Genomic DNA, 20701 nt, shown 5'->3' with positions numbered 1-20701 from the left:
TTAAGCTTTCTCCTTCAACAGCAGTACTTCCAGAGAATCCCACAAAGGGTCCCATGAGAGCTATCAACAGGGGAATTGCCTCCACATTATGTTTTCCAGAGAGTTGTTCTTTTGAAGTAGCTGTCATGGCAGATCCCAAAACTGCCTTTGATACTCAGCAGAGTGTTAGAAAGCAAGTTTTTAGTTCACAGGCCGAATATGCTGGTAGGGACAGGTTTTCAAAGAACGTGCCCCCCCCCCCCCGAATGCCACTCTGAGAAGCACGATCTCGGGACTCACCATGAGCCCTGTTTGCTGGCCCGCACTGGGGGGTGGGCTGGAAAGATGCTCCAGGGGAGGGGAGGCAGCTCTGGTTGGCCCGGGCGGCACAGGGGCAACGTGGCCTCAGCCAGGACCAGGCAAGAGCAGTTTGCTGATGGGGGCTGGGGAAGCCTGCTGCAGCTGCATGGGTCTCCCTGGTGGGAACTAATGTCTACCTGTCCAGTGACATTCTCCTACTCCTATTGTACTAGTTTTCTTGAAATTCAAGACACATTTTAAAAAACCCTCTACTCATCTCAGTTCCTTTTAGAAGGGACACACCCCAAAATGAATGCAGCCTGATGTGAAGCTATTTATTAGACTGCAACTAACAAATCTCACCAAAAACCCAAAGAACTGTGAAAGAAGCACAAGCTGAGTGAAACAACCTAACAAAACAAAACAAAAAAAGAAAGGGAAAATAATCTTCAAAAATGGAATCTGAACAACAAACTCCCTAAGGAACAGCCTGATATTTTTAGCCTTGGGAAAGAGCCGTGACTCTGAAGGGCGCGGCGAGCAGGGGGAGACAGGGGACGGGGCCATGTGAAATAAACAGAGCCCCCACCACTAGCTGAGCAGCAACAGCATGGTAAAAAATTAAAATGAGGCCAAGACAAATGGGGCACCTCAGTCGGATCCCTGATAGATAATCAGAGGGGTTTACAGCTCTACCCAGGTGTTAAGCCAGTTTCCTAGGAAACCGCAGGAAGACTACCCAAAAGAGGCCAGGATTATTGCTTAAGGAAGACCATTATGCAGCACTGAAATCTGGCATGAGAATGCCAGTCAGAAATTCAGGCCCTCGAATCAGCTTGTCATACCTGGCTGTGCCCTCTCGAGGGGGGCATTATGGTCAGAACCAGCTACAAAAACTCACGCTGGAGGAAAACTGCACAGGCTCATTGACAGCCAGCTTGGTGCAGCACTTAAAGTGTTGGATTAGGATCTGGTAGGGCCAAGAGAGCCAACGTGGTAAGGGGGTTAAGAGCAGTGGTCTCTAAGCTGGAGAACCAGGTCCGATTCCCCACTCCTCCACATGAAGCCTGCTGGGTGACCATGGGCCAGTCACACAGTTCTCTCTCTGAACTCTCTCAGGCAGGCCGTGGCAAATCACCTCCGAACGTATCTTGCCTTGAAAACCCTACGGGGTCATCTGTGACTTGATGGGGCAAGCGCAAACACACACACACACACACACACAGGCCCAAGTTCAAATCCCTACTCTGCCAGTCCTAATGGCAAACTGGTGGAGGGGAGTCCAATGTACGCCTCCCTGAGCTCCTTGGAAAAGTGATGGGATAAAAAATGTACAGGATGAATAAATAATTGAAACCAATGATGCTAGAGAGATCTAGCCCTAGTTTCAATCCAATCCTTTGTCTTTGATTCCCTAAGGGGAACAAACACTTCTTCCTCTAAGGCATGGGTCTCTCAGTCTCTCAGCCTTTCCTCGTAGGGCTTGGTCTCCAGGCCCCTGATAATCCTCATCGCTCTCCTCTGTACCTGCTCCATTCTGTCCACATCTTTTTTGAAGGGAGGACCCCAGAACTGCACACACTATTCCAGGTGCAACCTGACCAATGTGGTGTACAATGGGACTATGACATCTTGCAATGTGGATGCTATGCCTTTGTTGATGCATCCCAAGATTGCATTGGCTTTTTTTGTTGCTGCATCACACTGGCTGCCTGTAATGTGTCCACAGGTTCACTGATGGGTCGTAGCTCAGTGGTAGAGCATCTGCTTGGCATGCAGAAGGTTCCCGGTTCAATCCCCAGCAGCATCTCCAGTTAAAGGGACTAGGCAGGTAGGTGATGTGAATGACCCTTTTCTGCCTGAGACCCCGGAGAGCCGCTGCCGGTCTTATTAGACAATACTGACTTGGATGGACCCAGGGTATGATTCAGTATAAGGCAGCTTCATGTGTTTCACACAGAAAGGAGGAACCATTGGTCACAAAACAAACAATATTCTGATATAACCAGCCTCTGCATGGGGGATGAGGAGGGGAGCAGAGCTCTGTTAGTCCTTAGGAACAGAGTTTCTAGCTCCGAGTTGGGAAATACCTGGAGATTTTGGGGTGGAACCTGAACAGGGATTTCAGTGGGCATAATTCCACCTTCTGAAGTGTAGCCATTTTCTCCATTTGAGCTGATCTCTGTTGCCTGGAGATCAGTTGTGATCCCAAGAGATCTCCAGCTACCACCTGGAGGCTATATGAGAAGGCAGCCACGTGCTGCCTTCTCATATAGTTCTCACTAGTTGCAGCATAGGTTTTCTATATCTCCAGTTTACCACCTGGAGGCTGGCAACCCTCCTGAGGAATTAAAAGAATTCTGCGGGCAAGTCTTTCAATAAATGGCACCAGCTTTGAAGCGGCGCACGGGAGGACTGATGGCAGAAAGGGCTCCAGGCAGGCTGCAAAATGGCAGCCCGGGAGAAGGGCGACCTGCAAGTGGACCTGGCAACCGTAAGCAAGGACCCTCGTCAGCGATTTCATTTTGGCTGGTGGCCCAGGCCTTCCTTGAACAATGCCAGTGCAAACGGCATGGGGAAAAACAGGGAAAAGTGAAAACCCAGAGGTTTAGTTCGGATTGAGACAGGATCCAGACTGCATCACAGAGTCAATTTAGCGCCAAAAACATATCCTGCGGGTGATGTCCAACTCTCCCAGCTGAAGGTGAAAGCAGGTTGTTCTTTTCCCAAGAACTAACTTTTTTGAGTCAACTGACTACTGAAGAGAACCGACCAACTTTGAAGGAGGGGATATATTTAGAGGGATATATTTAGACAAGTCACTGACCGGCAATCCTCAAAGCCAGTGGGCTGGGAGGCGGCAGAGAAAGGCGCTTACTTGGAGAACCCAGGAGATTTAAGATGGCATCCGGACTTTGGGAGGATTGAAAGTCCCCAAAGCCTGCTCTCCATACTTTTCTTGGCAAATGGAGCTTTGTTGTTTTATTCAGGTTTTAATTGGAAATGTTTTAGCAATGATTGTAAGCTGCTTTGAACTATGAGGAAAGGTGGGAGATAGACAGACACACAGACACAGAGAGAGAGAGAGAGAGAGAGAGAGAGAGAGAGAGAGAGAGAGAGGAAGGAAGGAAGGAAGGAAGGAAGGAAGGAAGGAAGGAAGGAAGGAAGGAAGGAAGGAAGGAAGGAAGGAAGGAAGGAAGGAAGGAAGGAAGGAAGGAAGGAAGGAAGGAAGGAAGGAAGGAAGGAAGGACTAGAAGCAGCTTCCCGCAGCTAAGTATGAGAAAGGAAAGTAGCTTTAAAGACCTCAGTAAAGACAGGGAGGGAGAGAAGAAATCGACCTGGAAACTTGCTCCGTCGTACCCCACTCATCAGTAATGGGCAACTCTGGCAGCCAGTTAAAATCACCTCACTAACCCAACCATTATGAGAACTGAAGGTTGTTTTTTTTTTAAGTAATTTTATTCCCATTGCTCAATTTAAGGACAATGCTCCCTTTTGTATTTGAAACTTTCCTGCATGACAACTCCAGTTCAAAACTGCTGAAATATCAGGACGTTTGTTGTACCCTTTTCCAGACGTTACCAACTGCACGTACCGGTAGAGTGTGTTATCCACAATCCTCTCAATTCACATGGTCACCATGTTACGTGAACAGTGGCGACACATGTATTTTCCATTCACATGCAATCTCAGTACATGTAAATACAAAGTCTGAAAGAGTCTGTGGTCTGTTCATGGAGCTGTACGTGCATGGCAAATGCCTGCATTCCTCCTGTTCACACAACGTAGTGATGGTGTTTATCAGGTCAGTAGGCTTGTGGCATGTGCAGTTGTAATGTCTGAAAAGGCCTTCTCTCTATGTGCCTCTCTGACAATCCTTTTTCAGGATGCAGGAAGAATCTCATCTACAAAACATAAGCCTTCACTGTTTTAGAATCACCAAGTTGGAAGAGACCACCAGGGTCCAACCCCCTGCACAATGCAGGAAATTCAAAACTACTCCCCCCCACACACCCAGTGACCCCTACTCCATGCCCAGAAGATGGCATAAGCTTCCATTAATAGGATCTTAAAGGATAATTAATAATCCATTAAGAATAACATCTATTTTTGGCTCCGCCTACTGAAGCCACCATGCCACTTGAAAAAATGGGGAAAGGAGAAGGCAAAACAGTTGCTTTTAAGAGAAGCGAATTTTATACAACATACTTTTTCTTATTGTCCCTTTTAGCTGTTTTCTCCAGGACGGCCCTCCGACGCATGTAGTCATTCTGGATTTCGTTGTACTTTGCAGTATGTTCTTTTATGAGATCGGTGGTTTTTTTGTGGTGCCTCTTCACGAGGTCCTTCATTTCCTTGTAGTGCTTCTTCTGAAGTTTCACAAACGCTTTCTGTTGCTTCAGCTCTTCGATCGTTTGTGCTTCGACTTCTGCAAGGGGGAAAAACAAAAGTTCTTTTTCCTCCATAGACAACATCGCACACTCAACAGACAAGCAAAACCTCACCAGCAGATGGCCTAAGAGAGACGAGAAGCTCAAGGACGTCCCCGCCAGAGGTCTCATAGAATCACAGAGATGGAAGGTAATCCCAGGGTCATCTAGTCCAACCCCTGCACAAGGCAGAAAATTCACAGCTACCTCCCCCACACACACACCTCTAGTGCCCACACCTCTACTCCATGCCCGGAAGATGGCCAAGGTGCCCTCCCTTTCATCATCTGCTTAAGGTCATAGAATCAGCACTGCTGACAGATGGCCATCTAACCTCTGCTTAAAAACCTCCAAGGAAGCTCACCACCTCCCGAGGAAGCCTGTTCCACTGAGGAACAGTTCTGACTGTCAGGAAGTTCTTCCTAATGTCTAGTCGGAAACTCTTTTGATATAATTTCAAACCATTGGTTTTAATTCTCCATCGAGCTCTTTGTGTTGACCATTTGCCAGATATTCACCAGCCGTTGCGGTGTCGTGGTGAGACCACTAGAGTACGACTGAGACATCCAGGCCTGCAATTCAGTCATGGGTCTCATTGGGTCACCTTGAGGCTCCCCCCACTCTTTCTTACCCCATGAGGAGAACATCTTGAGGGGGGGGGGGAGCAAAATCACCAGGGTGGATCCTACCCTTCTCCTCTACTCCACTGAGCTTTCCAGGGTCGTGACACGGAGGCAGGCAAGGGCAAACCACCAACATCTCTTGCCTTAAAAACCCCATGAGGGGTCACCATAAGTCAGCTGTGACTTTTAGAGCCAGTGTGATACAGTGGTTAAGAGAGTGACGGACTCTAATCTGGCAAACCAGGTTCAATTCCCCACTCCTCTCTCTCTCTGTCTCTGTCATTCATATATATATGTGAATGACAGAGACAGAGAGAGAGAGAGAGACAAGTTTTCCATTCTCGTGTTCATGCCGCAGAATGTCCACAATCTCCCCTCGCATTTTTCCATGCTACCATTGACAGCTGATCCTCCCAATGCCCAGGGCCAGACCCAAATGGGGTCTGGGGTGGGGAGAGAGGGAGAGGAGCCAGCCACCTCCACATGAAGCCTGCTGGGTGACCTTGGGCTAGTCACAGTTCTCTCTGAACTCTCTCAGCCCACATGGAGGCGGGCAATGGCAAACCACCTCTGAACCTCTCTTGCCTTGAAAACCCTATGGGGTCACCATAAGTCAGCTGTGACTTGACGGCAAAAAAATAAAAATAAATGCCCACGGCTATCACTACCTCCACTGGCAGTGATTCCCACAGTTTAATTACTCATTGAGTGAAGAAGTATTTCCTTTTGTCTGCCCTGAACCTCTTTCTCAACAACTTTACTTACTCTCCCAATGCTAGTATAAGGGGGGTGGGAGAAAATGTCCCCTCTATTCAGTTTCTCTCCCCTCTGCATGATTTTATAAACCTGTCTACTGCTATGTGCTTTCTGTCCCCTTCTGTTTCAAGGATCGGTGCCATTCTTCTGAGAATAGGCAGGATGAAGAGGAAGAAGAAGGAAAAGAAGAAGGAAAAGAAGGAGGAGGTGCAGGTGGAGGAGGAGTTGGTTTTTATATCCTGACTTTCTCTGCCCTATCTGACACCACTTAAGGAAGAATCAAACCGGCTTACAATCGCCTTCCCTTCCTCTCCCCACAACAGACACCCTGTGAGGTAGGTGGGGCTGAGAGAGCTCTAAGAGAGCTGTGACTAGCCCAAGGTCACCCAGCTGGCTTTATGTGGAGGAGTGGGGAAACCAACCCGGTTCACCGGATTGGCCTCCTCCGCTCGTGTGGAGGAGTGGGGAATCAAACCCCGTTCTATAGATCAGAGTCTGCCACTCCAAACCACCACTCTTAACCACTACACCACGCTGGTTCTCCCAGATCCTAAGACAAGTAAGAATTCATTCGATCGCACAATAGCCACGACATGGTCCTTAACTGCATTTGAAATCAACAGGTGTGAGATGGTATATTCCCTGTGGAAGAGACCCAAACCCTTTGCCAATTTGCACAGCAATAATTAGTTCAGAAAGAGAAAAAATAACATCACACTGACTGAACATTCCTTCCTCCAGAACACAAGTTACCCAGGATGATCCTTTCATACAACGTCAACGTGTTTGTTACCTGTCAGAACACTTTGAATAAGGTCTTCTGTTTTTGCTGGCACTTTCACGGAACCTAGAGGTAAACAATACGAACAATTTCAACTGTTTTGAAATCACGCACACACTCTTCTCACGCCCCAGGCTGTAGGTGCGAGGGCTTTCTTCTTCTTCTTCTTTTAAGGTGAGAAAGAAAATTTAAATGGTCTCATAGAAGTCTTCAGATCTATACAGGCTTTCAATTCTGTTGTTGGGGCAATAGGCAAAGAAACCCTGAAACTGGTTTGGCTAGGGGCCTGTATCAAGGGAACATTTTTATGTTGACCACTACCCAAGATATCAGGCTGGGGAGGGAGATCTTAACACGAGCCAGCAAGAGCACGACAACACAGGCAATAATTTTTTGGGGTGGGTGGGGGAAATATCCACCAATAAACCAAGAACAATGGATCACACTCTAACAAGAAGGAATATGCATAATCAAAAATGATAAAGCTCTATAGCTCCCATCGGTCTCACAAGACTGAACTGAGGAGATGTGAAGAGGTAGATCCCAAACTAGAGTGACCACAGGAGGCTGGATCCCATCAGCTCTAGTCTCAAGCTGCCTGTAGTTACAAGGCCTACCAGCTACCAGTCCCATGAACACACATGAAACTGCCTTCTACTGAATCAGACCCCCCTCGGTCCATCAAAGTCAGTATTGTCTACTCATACTGGCAGCGTCTCACCAGGGTCTCAGGCTGAAGTCTTTCACATCACCTACTTGCCTAGTCCCTTTAACTGGAGATGCTGGGGATTGAATCTGGGACCTTCTGCCCCTCAGAGTCTTTTTGTCATAACCTTATTTAGGTTAACCAGTTTTCATTCAGGGAAGTCTGGATACAGCATGCTACAACTGTGGCATTGATATCTCAGGAACCTGAGTATCAAAGGCCAAGCAATGATGGTTTGGGAATCATTAGGCAAGGGTTTAGAAAAGGGATAATTCCCGAGTATGTTTGAAGCTGCAGAACAATCCTTGCTAGGGATGGGATGGAATTTGGCCCCCATCAGAATCCACACAAGAACTATTTCTTCCAGGAGGTCATAAGGATTTCTGGAGCGGGGCCAGGACTTGGTGCACCCATCAGGTTTTGGATCCGTGCCGGAAACAAGGGGATGCTGCCAGGATGGGCACTTGCAGGTGGTTCTGACTCGCCTTGCTTCAGAGACCTTGGGTCATGTGAGGAAGGAGCTCAGGGCTGCCCACCTTCAAGCTGCATCTCAGGACAGAAGCTCTCAGATGCTTCAGGGAGGTGGAGGCGAAACAAATGCCCTCCCCTCTGACACAGGCTGTTATCGCACTAGGTATTCCCAGCGATGTATCAAGACTTTGGAAATGTTATAAAAAACATCGCTTTAAAAGGGTTTTTGGATGCCACGGCTAAAAAATGGTTGGAAGACGTCTTCACAGCTAAAGGAGCCAAACAAAGTGCAAACAGTATTTTTTATAACAGTTTCAAACTCTTAATACATCGGTGGGAATACACAGAAAGTGCGAACAGTATTTTTTATAACATTTCCAAACTCTGAATACATCGCTGGGAATACCTAGTGCGGTAACAGCCTCAGAGACCCTCAGGGATCCGGCCAGCGGCAGACTCCTCTTTCTGCTCCAAGTCCCTGATCCAGAAACCCCCACCCGACTGAAATGGAGTGAGACACAGTAGCTTTTTTGACCCACTCCAGAATTTTGGTAGAGAACATATTTATGAAATTAAATAAGCAGAAGCCAGAAAACTTTGCATTTCAGAGCTTTCTGATACTTCGTCCTTCTTGCAGAGCCAACACCACCAGTGAGCCTGGAATTAAGCTCTTCGGCACCCAATCTGCATACAAGCAACCACAACTTGGAACGGTTTGTTACTTGCTTACTCCCTGGGGCTAAATCTGTCCTGGTTGGCACTGAACTGAAAGCGATCCAAATGCTAGAATAAAGCCAATCCCTCCTATGCTGACTCTGGTATAAAACCGGCACTCTTCTGCCCCAAATTTTATTTATTCCATCATTTCCTCAAGAAGTTCAAGGCAGCAGACAGCTGAGGTTCCCTCATTTTATCCACCCATCCTCCCAGATGGGACTCGCTCGCTCCACACATCCCAGTAAACGGTGCAGCCAACAGGGATCTGAATCTGGAAGGCCCAAACGCCCAACACAACCCAACAGCTTGCCGTGGGCGGAGCCTGGGGGCCAGCAGGCATACGATGGTTTGGATGCAAAGGTGTCTTATGCTCACAGAACGTGTCCTTGCATGAGACAGACGCCTTTGGATCTGACCCACAATATGCATCCACCAAGCCGTTCACCATGTGGAACGGCCCTGCATTGGGCAGCATGTTTTGTCCATCGAAAGGTAGCAAAGATGATAGGAAGTTCTCAAAGCACAGACAATGTCTCGGACCCAGCAATGTGCAAGCAGAAGCATGAATGGACATAGTATAGCTCTTCTTGTGCAGCGAAGATGTCAGGCTTTCATCCCTGTACATTATAGTGTCCAGAAACTGGTTGCACAAGATCCTGTGCAGGTGGAAACACAAGTGGTTCGCACAAAGTCTGACTTAATGCATACAGCAATCTTTTTCTTGCTTCTCCGCTTGCAAAGAGCTCTATCACAAGTGGAAAATTTTTTTGCACTGGACGCAACCCGAAGCCTTTCATACATACATGTCTTCATGTATTTATGCCTCTGAGAAAGGAGATCTGATCTGATTCTTATTCGTTCCAGTAATTCAGGACACTAACAACAGCATACCAAAGAAATTATTCCATTGCAGTTTTTGGCACGAGGAACTGTGGAAATGGCTCGACAGAGCCAAATCTTACCTGGCGCTGGTTGGCTGGGGGCAACCTGGGTGGACGGTTTAGGAGTGAGGGAAGCGGTGTGGTTTACTCCATTTTCGGCTGGGGCAGGCTTTGGTTCATTCTGAGCTTCTGAAGGTACGTCTCCCTGATCAGCCTAATGACACAAAACACTTCCCATGAATATGCAAGACAGCGAGGCAGGACCGCAGGGGGAGAACACGTTCCTGTGAGCAGGGCAATCAGCCGACAAGCGGTGCACGGGTTCTGTTGCCTCCCCCCCACAATAAGATCATCCATTATTCTCATCAACCATGTTTTTTTTTTCTTTCAAACTGCAAGCTCATTATGAGAGACTGTATTTGGACACTTCTAATTCCAGGATATAGAAAGGAATTCCAAAAGAACAACTTCCCCCCTCCCCAGCACTATTGTGAAATTCCAGTACTATTTCTTCAGCTCCTTTGTTATTTGCAAGTGTGTGTGTGTGGTGGTGGGGATCCTTTTACCCACAATCAAAAACAGTAACCCATGATGGAAATCCGGCACTTCAGTAAATTTTGCACTCCAACTTTACCACATTTCAGCTTTTATGAAGAAACAAACCAGGAATACTTTTATATCACCTTGCAGAACACACTGATTCACTTAAAAGGTGTTTATAGCCTAGGTCATGTTTGTCAAGGAGAACATTTAACTTGATTCATCCCAACCACACTATGAAATTAGCCCTGTCTGTGTAGCCCTGAAATAGAACCATTATTTGGTGTATGTGTGTATGTGGAAGGGGTATCTTTAGATTTTTCTTTAACTTCTTCATACTTTCATACACACATTCCTTCCCACATCAGTAGAAGATGAGGTTTGTGCCATCCAAGAAGTCCAGATAATATACCGTTATCATGTACAGACATCCCATTCTCCACTACTGTCTTATAACATCCTAACCATTCACACACCAATCTAATATCATAGTAGACTACACAAGCCTCCACTGAACATAACATCACATAGAGAGATTTCTAGATTTTGGTCGCAAGCTAATTCCTCAGCAGTCACCGCCTGCCGACACCTCATTCCTCCTCCTCCACCCCCAGGCACAGGAATCCGTTCCCGGGACAGCTCATAACAAAGCATTACACCGAACAGTTAAGGTTGCGTAAATGGTACCTCCATCCTTGCCGCATGCCGGGAGCCCAGAGCCCGTCTTGCCCAACCTGCCTTCGCATCCCCCCACCACCACCTTTTCTTTCTCGCCAGCTCTCAGAGCCCCTGTTTAGTACTTAATTTCTTCCCTTTCCTTCTTTCTTTTATGGCCACAAACTGATTGTCTTACAAATTGCTGCATTAGTAGTCACGTTTGTCTAAGCATGTTGCAGATTCCCACCCTATGCTAACGGCACAGAGTCTTGGAGGAGGGCGTTTCGGCGTTTCCTTTCCTTGAGATGCCAGCAGCGATTGTAGAGAAAGGACCTGTTGCCATGGTGCCCTGCTGGAGTAGTTTCGCGCGCGGCTTTCATTTTCCCTCTTCGTTGGCAAGGAATTCATAACGGGGAGGGCAGGTTCTCCTCCAACATTTCACCCTGTTCTAAGAGTTTATACATTTAGCCACCAATGAGGGGAAAACACCACTTTGACATGAATAAATTATACCAAAACCTTGTTCAGGATTCACATGCACGGGCACAAATTTCCACTGAACAAATTTAAAAACTAAAGAACATGATTTGATTCTTGATAACCTGCCCCTTATAAAACTCCTAGTCGGTAGTGAGTGGAGAGATCATATCTTTTGCACTTCCAGCTTTTATTTGCTTGGGGCTTATAAATCCCTGTTTGAAACGCTGCCCCAGACTCGCTCTGGCCTTTGGCCTTCAAGCGCGATGGACAGAGTAAAGGCTGGTACTGCCCAGGGTCACTGTGGACAGACACGATCAGTCTTCCATTCTTCTTAAAGAATCGTTATTCTACCCCCGCTCTAAGCTGGAGCAGCACTTCAAGAGAATTCCCTCCGACAGGGAAGAGATGCGATCATCTCGGTTGTCTGTTTCAGGGGATAATTGCCCCTGAAGCTCAACATACAGCTTCCTCAAGGGTAGAGATGCCCCCCCCATACAAATGCTCCTTCTCCGAGAGGCAGCTGCAGCTTAGGTAGAGAGCAATTGTGAGCGGAGGGATCCCTCACCTGGCCCTGAAACACTACTGCACCTGGACCTGAGCCACAGACATGTCAGGCGTCCTCAATGCCCTGCACGTTTCCTTTTCATATGCATTGCGCGGCACATGAAAGAGAGACTTCCATAAAGCACGCTGGCATGCAAGATCAGACGGGAAGACTTGTCTGACAAACAAAAACTAAAGTGTGGGTCAGGCTTTCAGGCTTGTTATAACCACAAACGTATCATCTCAAATCGCCTGGAACGATCTACTGGCAACAGGCTTAGCAGAGGGATTACAAGAGTCAGCTGTGCTCTTGGATGTGTGTGTGGGGGGTAAATTTCCCCTGTTCCACGGACTCTTACAGTGACATTAGGCAAGCTGTGATCTTAGCATCACAAACCCCAAGAATATTTAATATGATATAGTAATAACTGGCCTAGCTTACAGGACTATTGTATGGATCTCACCAACGTAATAGCTGTAAAGTGCTCAGAACACGGACAATGGCACATGAGGAGTATTATAAAGAGGACAACGGAGCAGCCCTAGGCTGAGTTACGCAGTTCTAAGTCTGCTGTAGACAATAGGCTTAGACAGGCACAACTCTGCTCAGGATTGCACCGTAAGGTGAACAAAGCACGCTGCTGCTTAATAGGTCTTTGTCCTCAATGCCGTTGATTTTTTTGGTATTTTATTTTTGTTTTGCGGCCATGTATCACATAAAAAGGTGACATGAGAAAATGACAAAATATACGCAACAAAACCAGATTACCTGGGCCAAGAAAGCATAGGTCACCAGTTACAAAGTTCTGATGAGAATAACAATACTTTAATTAACAATAGCAGAACATTAACTGTGGAGTCTGTATCCAGATTTATCTCCCTTTATAAGTTGATGTTATTTACTTAAGCCTGAATTCAGTCTGGACTAAATTAAGAACCACAAAGGTTAAGACAATATAAATGTATGGGCTCAATAGCTATAAGTTAAAAACATAAATCTAAACAAATATATGTATGTATGTATGTACAGTATGTATGTACAGTATGTATGTATGTATGTATGTATGTATGTATGACAATATTCCTTAAAAACACATATCCTGGCCCAAATAATAGCCTCACAAATGTGCATAAGCACAAAGGACCATTATTGACCCTGGCCAAACGAGTTTCAGCCCATCGGCCTCCTTCAGTGGTCAAATAATATTAATATTAATCAAATAGAAAGGCCCCAGACATTAAAATAATATATTCATAATCTCAAAACAGGACCAAGATGAAATGTAATAGTAATAGTAATAATAATAATAATGCTGTGACCGAAGGCAGAGATATAAATCAGGGGCCTCTCACTTAGTATCTTGCTGCCATGGGCAGGTCCCCATGTCCTAGATGGTAATTCAATTGTGTCCCTTTCTCTCCTGATCAAAAGATGAAGTGATGTCTGGAGCCAGCATCAAGTCATTTTGGGTTATTTCCCTTTTCTTTTTCTTCAGTCCGGACTAAAGCCACAAATGTCTAGTTGTGCTTTCAGGAAAGCTTACAGAATGCCAAACATCAAGCGTGAAAGACCTACTGGGGCGGATCCAACTGTCCTCGAAGGAACTTCACTCCATCTTAAGGACTATAAAATGTCAGTCCATCCTTGCAAAATAAAACAAAAGTCCAGTAGCACCTAACAATATTTATTTCAATATGGGCTTTCGTAAGTCACAGCCCCCTTTCTCAAGTAGATAAGTGAGGGCAAATCATATGGGGAAGGAAGGTGGGAATGGGCGAGCCAAGGGTTAGTGTGAATTTTACCACAGATCTTCCAAGTGTAAATTTCAATGCAAGGGGGAAAGAAAGGAGTTCATAGAGAAAGGTTGGGTGTAAGTTCCATCATAAACCAACATAATTAGCAGCTGCACATACTGGATAGCGAGGGAGCTCTGAGGTTTAAGCAAGTGGTTGAAGTGAAAATTAACTGGTATCGGTTCAAGATTATAGTCTGATATGTTGAGGTCAGCCAATTAAAATTTCTGAAAAAATGTAGAATTACTCAAGAAGTGACTGAGGAAATCCAAGTCTGTGTTTAAAGCCAGGATGAGAAGTAGGTGTTAATTTTTGGATGAGTTCGAACTCAGGAACAACCACTTAAGTTGAAGGAAGCCTTCAGACTTTGCTCAGCGGAGTGGTAAGAGAGAGGGGGTAGGGCTCTATCCCAATATTTGATGAAAAACCGGGTTTGCTTTAATTTGGGGAGAGGGCTTGTTAAATGCAAGTATCCCATGGTTTCTGATACTGCCATTGTCCCGACTACAGAAAATGAAATTACTGGCTGGAACTTTTTCTGGAAAACCACTGAGCTTCGAAATAGCTACGGATAAAACTGAGATTATCACAAAAGATGCTTCTCTCAATTATCAAACCAAGTGATAACAAAGAGTGGTTTCTTGGTGACTAAGAACCTGGCCAGCTCCGGATTCTTACCTCTTTTTTGACTTCCTCTTCGTCCTCCAGTGTGAGGGCCGCCAACTGGTTTGCCCTCTGCTCCATTAAGTTCACGTATCGGATTGGGTTGGATAGGGCTTCAATCACATCTAGAAATGAAACAGGAATTGAGGACCAGACGGGCACATGCCCACTGGTTTATCCAGAAGTGTCAAGGGCTGATGGTGGTCACACTTCAGGGGAATCGCCAAGTGATTGTGCGGCATCAGAAAACACTTGTCAGCACATGCCAACTGGCGGTTTCTGGCTGTCACCCCTGCCTAGAGACTCTCCTTGGCTTGACCCCATCAGGGCTCTTTGGAGTGTGGCAGGCAGGCAGGTGACCCTCTGCTTCCCTGGTTCCTCCACAGCATGTGAATGAGAACCATTGTTCGTGACGTGACCTACAACGGGGTGATTTTTATCCTTTGTTACGCAGCAACGGGCTAGATTCAAACTAAACTGTACAACGGCAGAATTAAACTTCCCTGCCTTTCCCCTGCAGCCCGCTGATGGCCACATCACGCAGTTCTCTGAAGATACGTAACCCTTGGGGGGGAGGTAGTCTGCAGTGGGAAGAGGGATTGGTAGAGGTGGCCTGTTTAGTCTTGATGTAACGCAGTGTTAAGGTTTTGCCACGGTAAGTGGGCAAAAATTTCCTTGTGCTTTACATCAGATAGACAGATGACATTATATTGTATTATATATATTATAATCCTTTGTGTTATTACTTCTCACTATGTAGAATTTCAGAGAACAACAACAATTTAACAGCACATTTCTGAGCCGTGCTGGCGGCCAGGACAAAAGCCTTCAGGAGGCCAGCGAAGGCCTGCGCCGGCGCAAGGGCCCACAGCGCCGGCATCCGGGTGGTGTACGCCGGTGTTTGTGGCCCCAGAGCCGGCGTGCAGGCCCAGACGCCGGATGCTGGCCACTACCGCGGCAGCGCCGGGCCCAGATGCTGATAGAGCCTTCCGCCAGAGTCCAGACGTCAGCAAAGGCTGTGGTGCCGTCCCGGGAGGCGTTCCCGGGGCATCATGGCACCGGCCGGGGGGTGGGGCTGCCGTTAGGTGGCCTCCTAAGCTGTTACGGCTTGGGAACACCCCTTTTTTCTGGCCGAGATCCGGCTTTTCAGGTGGCATATTTCCTGTGCAACCCTATGTGGGTTGCACAGATTTTTGGTGCCGCGAGGAGGCAGCGCCGCTGTGTTGCCTCCAAACAGTGGCGCAGGCATTCCGCTCAGGAATGCACGGTTACAGAAGAAATACTTCTGCAGTTAAATTTGAAGTTCATAGTTGCAAGTTACCTGCATAAGTGTCGGGCACGTAGTCTTTAACATCGATGTAGACAAATAGGGCCGGCAGCATCAAGGGCTGGTTCCTCTCATTCCTCAGGGAGATGTAGTGATAACCTGGAAGAGAGGGAGTACGACCGTGCAGGATTCATCTAATTTATTCCTAACTGGATGCACACAATTGCTGAGTAGCCACTGCTGTGACAGAGAGATGCAGGATGCCTTAATACAGACTCAGGGAGGTCCTGATCTCTTTTCTCTGGGAACAGAATTACACACTTCTCAGATTGCAAGTTTGGAGGAATCATAAAGTTGGAAGAAACCACCAGGGTCATCTAGTCCAACCCCCTGGACAATGCAGGAAATTCACAACTACCCGCCCCCCCATCCCCAGTGGTCCCTACTCCATGCCCAGAAGATGGCAACAAAAAACCCTCCAGGATCCCTGGCCCATCTGGCCTAGAGGAAAATTGCTTCCTGACCCCAAAGTGGCGATTGGCATTTCCCTGGGCATGTAAGAAAGGGCCACGAGAACCAAACACTGACACAACCCTTCCTGCCCTCCCTCTCATGATCTGCCCAAGTTCACAGAATCAGCCTTGCTGACAGAGGGAGATGAGCTTCCTTTACGGAGACAGATGGGCAGGATGGGGAATGACTATTTGTCTTACCTGTCAGGAAGGGGTAAGGCAGTATTACTGCCAGGAAAAGCGTTTTGGGTGGGGCGCATGTACAGACCGGGAGAGAGAAGAGCTATGTAACTGTTTAACTGACAAATGCAAGCGGCACAAAGATTTCAGTCTTGTAAGATCTTGGCAAACAATTAACATGAGCCGGGGGGCTGAATCCATTACCCGTGGATACTGGAAACGTTATGAATAACGAGCAAGTAATTCCCCTGATTACCGGGGGCCACTGCTGCCAACTGAATTCAATAATTGACTGGGACAATATACAAAACCAGTGTCCAGCATGGCATCTGTCCTCATATCAATTGTCACTGACGGTCCAAAGGCAGGGAGCGGCCCTTCCATGGCTGGGGCAGGACTTGAGTGTCCTTGAGTGATTTTTCTCCCACGCAGTCTGAGCCAGACCCTGGCCCCCTCCAGAGACCCTCCTCTAAGTCTCTACGGCCGCAACCCAGGGCAGCCTGGTCAGCACAACCATCAACCTTGTTGTGATTTTATGCTTCTGTTGGCTTGATTCTTTACTGCTAGTTTTATGGCTGTGTTCTTTATGGTTGTATTTTTTCAATTTTTTTAAAACCTTGTTTCAATTTTTATTATATGCTGCCCTGAGTATCCTGTATAGGGTGAAAGTCTGGTGTTGGGAAAACTGTTTCAAATAAATAACAAAATAGATTTTGAACTGAAATTTTAATTGTATTTGTCACAATCACCCTGGCCTTGCAAAACACAGCTGCAGTGAAAAACGTGAGTGGATTTTGGCAAATGTTTGTCTCTCTAGTTGCAAAATGGCAACTACCAGAAAGCATACCTGGGGAACTCTCAGGATACCCTCCACGAGTTCCGATCTGGAACTCACACCTGTGAGGCGTGAAAGAAATTTTCTGGCCCAGGAGGGAGTCGTGGTTTTTTAAATCTCCGTAGTACACACGCAGCTGTTGTTGTTGAGGGAGTCTAGTCAAGAGAGTTGCTGAAAGCCAGGTGTTAAATCAATTTCCCTGTAATAATTGTATATATGGGAAGGAAGGCGGCCTGTTACAGCCCGATCTCATCGATCTCGGAAGCTAAGCAGGGTCAGTACTTGGAAGGGAGACTGCCGAGGAAGGCTCTGTAGAGACAGGCGATGGCCAGCCACCTCTGCTTCTCATTGGCCTTGAGAGCCCTTGTTGGGGTAGCCATAAGTCAGCTGTGACTAGACGGCACTTCACACGCACACAATTATGCAGACAGTTTACCAGGAGATTATCTGTCAAGGGGTGCAACAATAGGTATGGCAAGGAAGACAGATGCCTTTAGGGGCATCTTCTGTAAACATTTAGTTATCCAGATTCAACAGCTTGGCAAGCACCGGTAGAGTCAGACTGAGCACAGCTGGGCACAGATGTGCAAGGACCCCCTCTTTGTTCAGTCATCCCTTTTCCTTTGTTCAACGTACTTTGTGCTATTCACTCCCAGGAAGCCTCGATTATCTTACCTGGTCGAATCGCCGAAACTGGCAATATCCGATGACCGATGAATTTCCCTCCTTCTTCATAGACGGCTATCCTCAGGCACGCCAGGGAGGGCAGAACCACCTAAAGCAAAAGTGTAACTCTGTTTAATAGCGGAAATAAGACGAGCTCATGATCTAACCCCACTCCCTTATCATCCATATGAATCCATACTTCGCTGGCTAAGTACACATTTCTAGGGAGGTCTGTCCAATTTCCATCTCTCCCTGTTGCTTGACGGTGGCTCTGTACTAACCGAGGCAGGCATGCCCCAGTCCTTCTTGGAAACACTTGTTCAGGTGATCCCATGCCAGAAACCTTATGACTAACTAGCAGAGAATGGAGGGGGGCATAGGAAGACACGGGTTCTGGGTTCTAATGTCCACTATAAGCCTTCCGTGCCACAGGCTTTTTCCCATGACACCTTGTAGGAAGTAATAGTTGAATCATTTTGGAGACTTCTAAGAAACTGACAATGTCTTTAAGACAGGGTGGCCCTGGTGATTTTAGTGTTCTGTTTATTTTATGGAAGCTGCAAGAGATACTGCCTTTCACATTTGCAAGTCAAACTCTTGTTGGTTTTCACAGCTACTCCAGTGCGTGAACTGATACATTTAGATTAGATGTGCTGAACTGAAGGCATGCTATGGAGAGGCCATGGGTCAGTGGTAGAGCATCTGCTTGGCATGCAGAAGGTCCCAGGTTCAATCCCCGGCATCTCCAGATAAAGGGACTAGGCAAGTAGGTGATGGGAAAGACCCCTGCCTGAGGCCCTGGAGAGCCACTGCCCGTCTGAGTAAACAATACTTACTTCGATGGACCCTCAAGGGTCTGATTCAGTAGAAGGCAGCTTCATGTGTTCATATGTATGCATTTCCATTTGTTCAGTAACCCCGCTTTAATGCTCAAAACCCACCTATGACAAGTTTGTGCTTTTATATTTGGCAGCAAAAAATACTAGCTCAGTTTCTCATCTTCAGCTGCAGAACAACCACCTTTGCCTTCTCCAAGGGCACTTTCCATGCAGCTAATCCAGGGTGACGGGTTGGAGCTGGTTCAGCAGTTTCGCTAAGAAAGTGAAGCACGTTCTGAGCGGCTGAGCCAAATTTCACATCAGCACGGCGGTCTCAGACAAGCCGCCCTCTCTCGGATTCAGCACCAGACAACTGCCAAATGAGGGATGTTGGAGGCAAATACTGTCCCTGGCCCAAAACTTCCCCCAACACCTTGAAGGGGGGGGGATTTGTACCAAGCAGTGCCCATTCCAAATCCACTCTGCCACACCATCTGCCTACCCTTCCACTTAAAAAAATGTCTCTTTTGGCTTTGGACAGTTTTCTACGTACTTGATTTACCTCAAACAGGCAACAGTCTGTTTGCTAGAATTGGTACCTCAAGCATCATAACTTTGCTAAGCACCGTTAAATACGAAGCATCCAAACAAGACAATTAGGAAACACATTTTCTGCTACTGTGCACGTGCCCTAATGAGCCCTGCTCTTGGCCACAAGGAGAGAATTCTGTCCTGTAAACTGAGTAAATATCCTTTTTGATTTTCAGCTGGAGAACAAACTCCTTGGCCTTTTAAAAGGCATTTTAAGTACCACGACTTGTTGTAAAACTCCCTAAACATTTTATGATGTTCTAAACAATGAGTGCGGATTTGTTTATTTTTAACTGAATTATGTTTATTTAGTCCTAAGAGAAACTTTCTTCTAGACACTGACATTTTGTGTCTAGAAGAAAGTTTCTCTTAGGACTAAATAAATTCAGTTAAAAATAAACAAATCCACTCTCATTGTTTAGAACATCTTTCATGCAATGTGTTGTATTCAGTTTTACTCCATTTACTCCATTTTTCTTGCTCTACCATTCATAATGAAGTTGTTCTGTCTTCTTTCATTGGCTCTCAAATATGCTATCCTGAACTACTTGTTCAAAATGCCTTTGGTCTCTCAGGCATTCATTTAGTCCCGTCACCAGGCACATCGTAAAAAAGTTCTGAGCAATTTCTTCTCAGTGTTCATCACATTGTCCATATGGTTAATTAACTGTTCACCTATGCTAGACGGGAACTCTCTTATCCAAGCTATATGACTCGCTATGTGTTGCTGTCTCATTGCTATCTGCGTGAACATGACAATGTTCATCATTGGCTTTGTGAGATCATCATGTAGCCAAATCCGATTGGGTAGGATCAGGTAGATACAAAGGAAGCCATGTTGAGACTGAACCCAAACTGCACCACCTGCCCAGGGGGGCAAAGAAGAGCAGCAACCAGCATCACACAAGCCTGAAAAAGCCAACATTTAGCAAGATTTGGGACTCACTGAACGCCTCTTTTCTGTGCTGTAAATGTCTGACCATTTGACACAGCCCCACACCTTTGGCACAAAGGGCAAGTCAGCACAGTCTAGGACAGGAGGTCCTTCAGGAGACCAACACTCAGAAGCCTTTCCTCATTTGCATGACTGCAAATTAAATATGAGAGCAAATGCTAATTTGCCCTCAATTTGCAAGATCTAAGCAAGGCTGTCAAAGATAGGACATTTTGGAGGACTTTCATTCATAGGGTCGCCATGAGTCAGAAGCGACTTGACGGCACTTAACACACACACACACACACACACACACACACACACAAATATTTAATTTCTTATTGGATTATTACAAAATGCTGAGGATGTAAATAGATAGGTGCCTATAGAGAGAAGTTATAGCTTTCTTGGCTAGCCCGGCCCTACCCAGCTTCTTTCTTCACAGACAGCTCAATATCGCATCTTTCCTCCCCTCTGCCTTTCTTGTTCCCCTTCCCTCTGATAACCACCTCATTTGCCTCTTTTCTTGGATCATAGTTGCTGAAACCCCAATTTCCTCCTCCTCCTTTCCTTCGCT

At 46.5% G+C, this 20701-nt stretch overlaps 1 protein-coding gene across 1 annotated transcript in view; it reads right to left on the bottom strand.

Annotated features, from left to right (window-relative positions):
- Positions 1 to 20701, bottom strand: part of PLCB1 (phospholipase C beta 1) — a 195759-nt gene that overhangs the window by 70081 nt on the left and 104977 nt on the right. The window contains exons 18-23 of the mRNA XM_056856453.1: positions 17791 to 17890; positions 15643 to 15747; positions 14337 to 14446; positions 9726 to 9858; positions 6882 to 6935; positions 4489 to 4708 (exon numbers count right to left, since the gene is read on the bottom strand). Coding sequence (XP_056712431.1) covers positions 4489 to 4708; positions 6882 to 6935; positions 9726 to 9858; positions 14337 to 14446; positions 15643 to 15747; positions 17791 to 17890 — 722 coding nt within the window. The remainder of the gene's footprint in view (positions 1 to 4488; positions 4709 to 6881; positions 6936 to 9725; positions 9859 to 14336; positions 14447 to 15642; positions 15748 to 17790; positions 17891 to 20701) is intronic.

Source organism: Euleptes europaea, chromosome 10, assembly GCF_029931775.1.
Source record: "Euleptes europaea isolate rEulEur1 chromosome 10, rEulEur1.hap1, whole genome shotgun sequence".
Taxonomy (NCBI): Eukaryota; Metazoa; Chordata; class Lepidosauria; order Squamata; family Sphaerodactylidae; genus Euleptes; species Euleptes europaea.
Note: the sequence above shows the minus strand (reverse complement) of the source record. Positions and strands in the feature narration are given on the sequence as shown.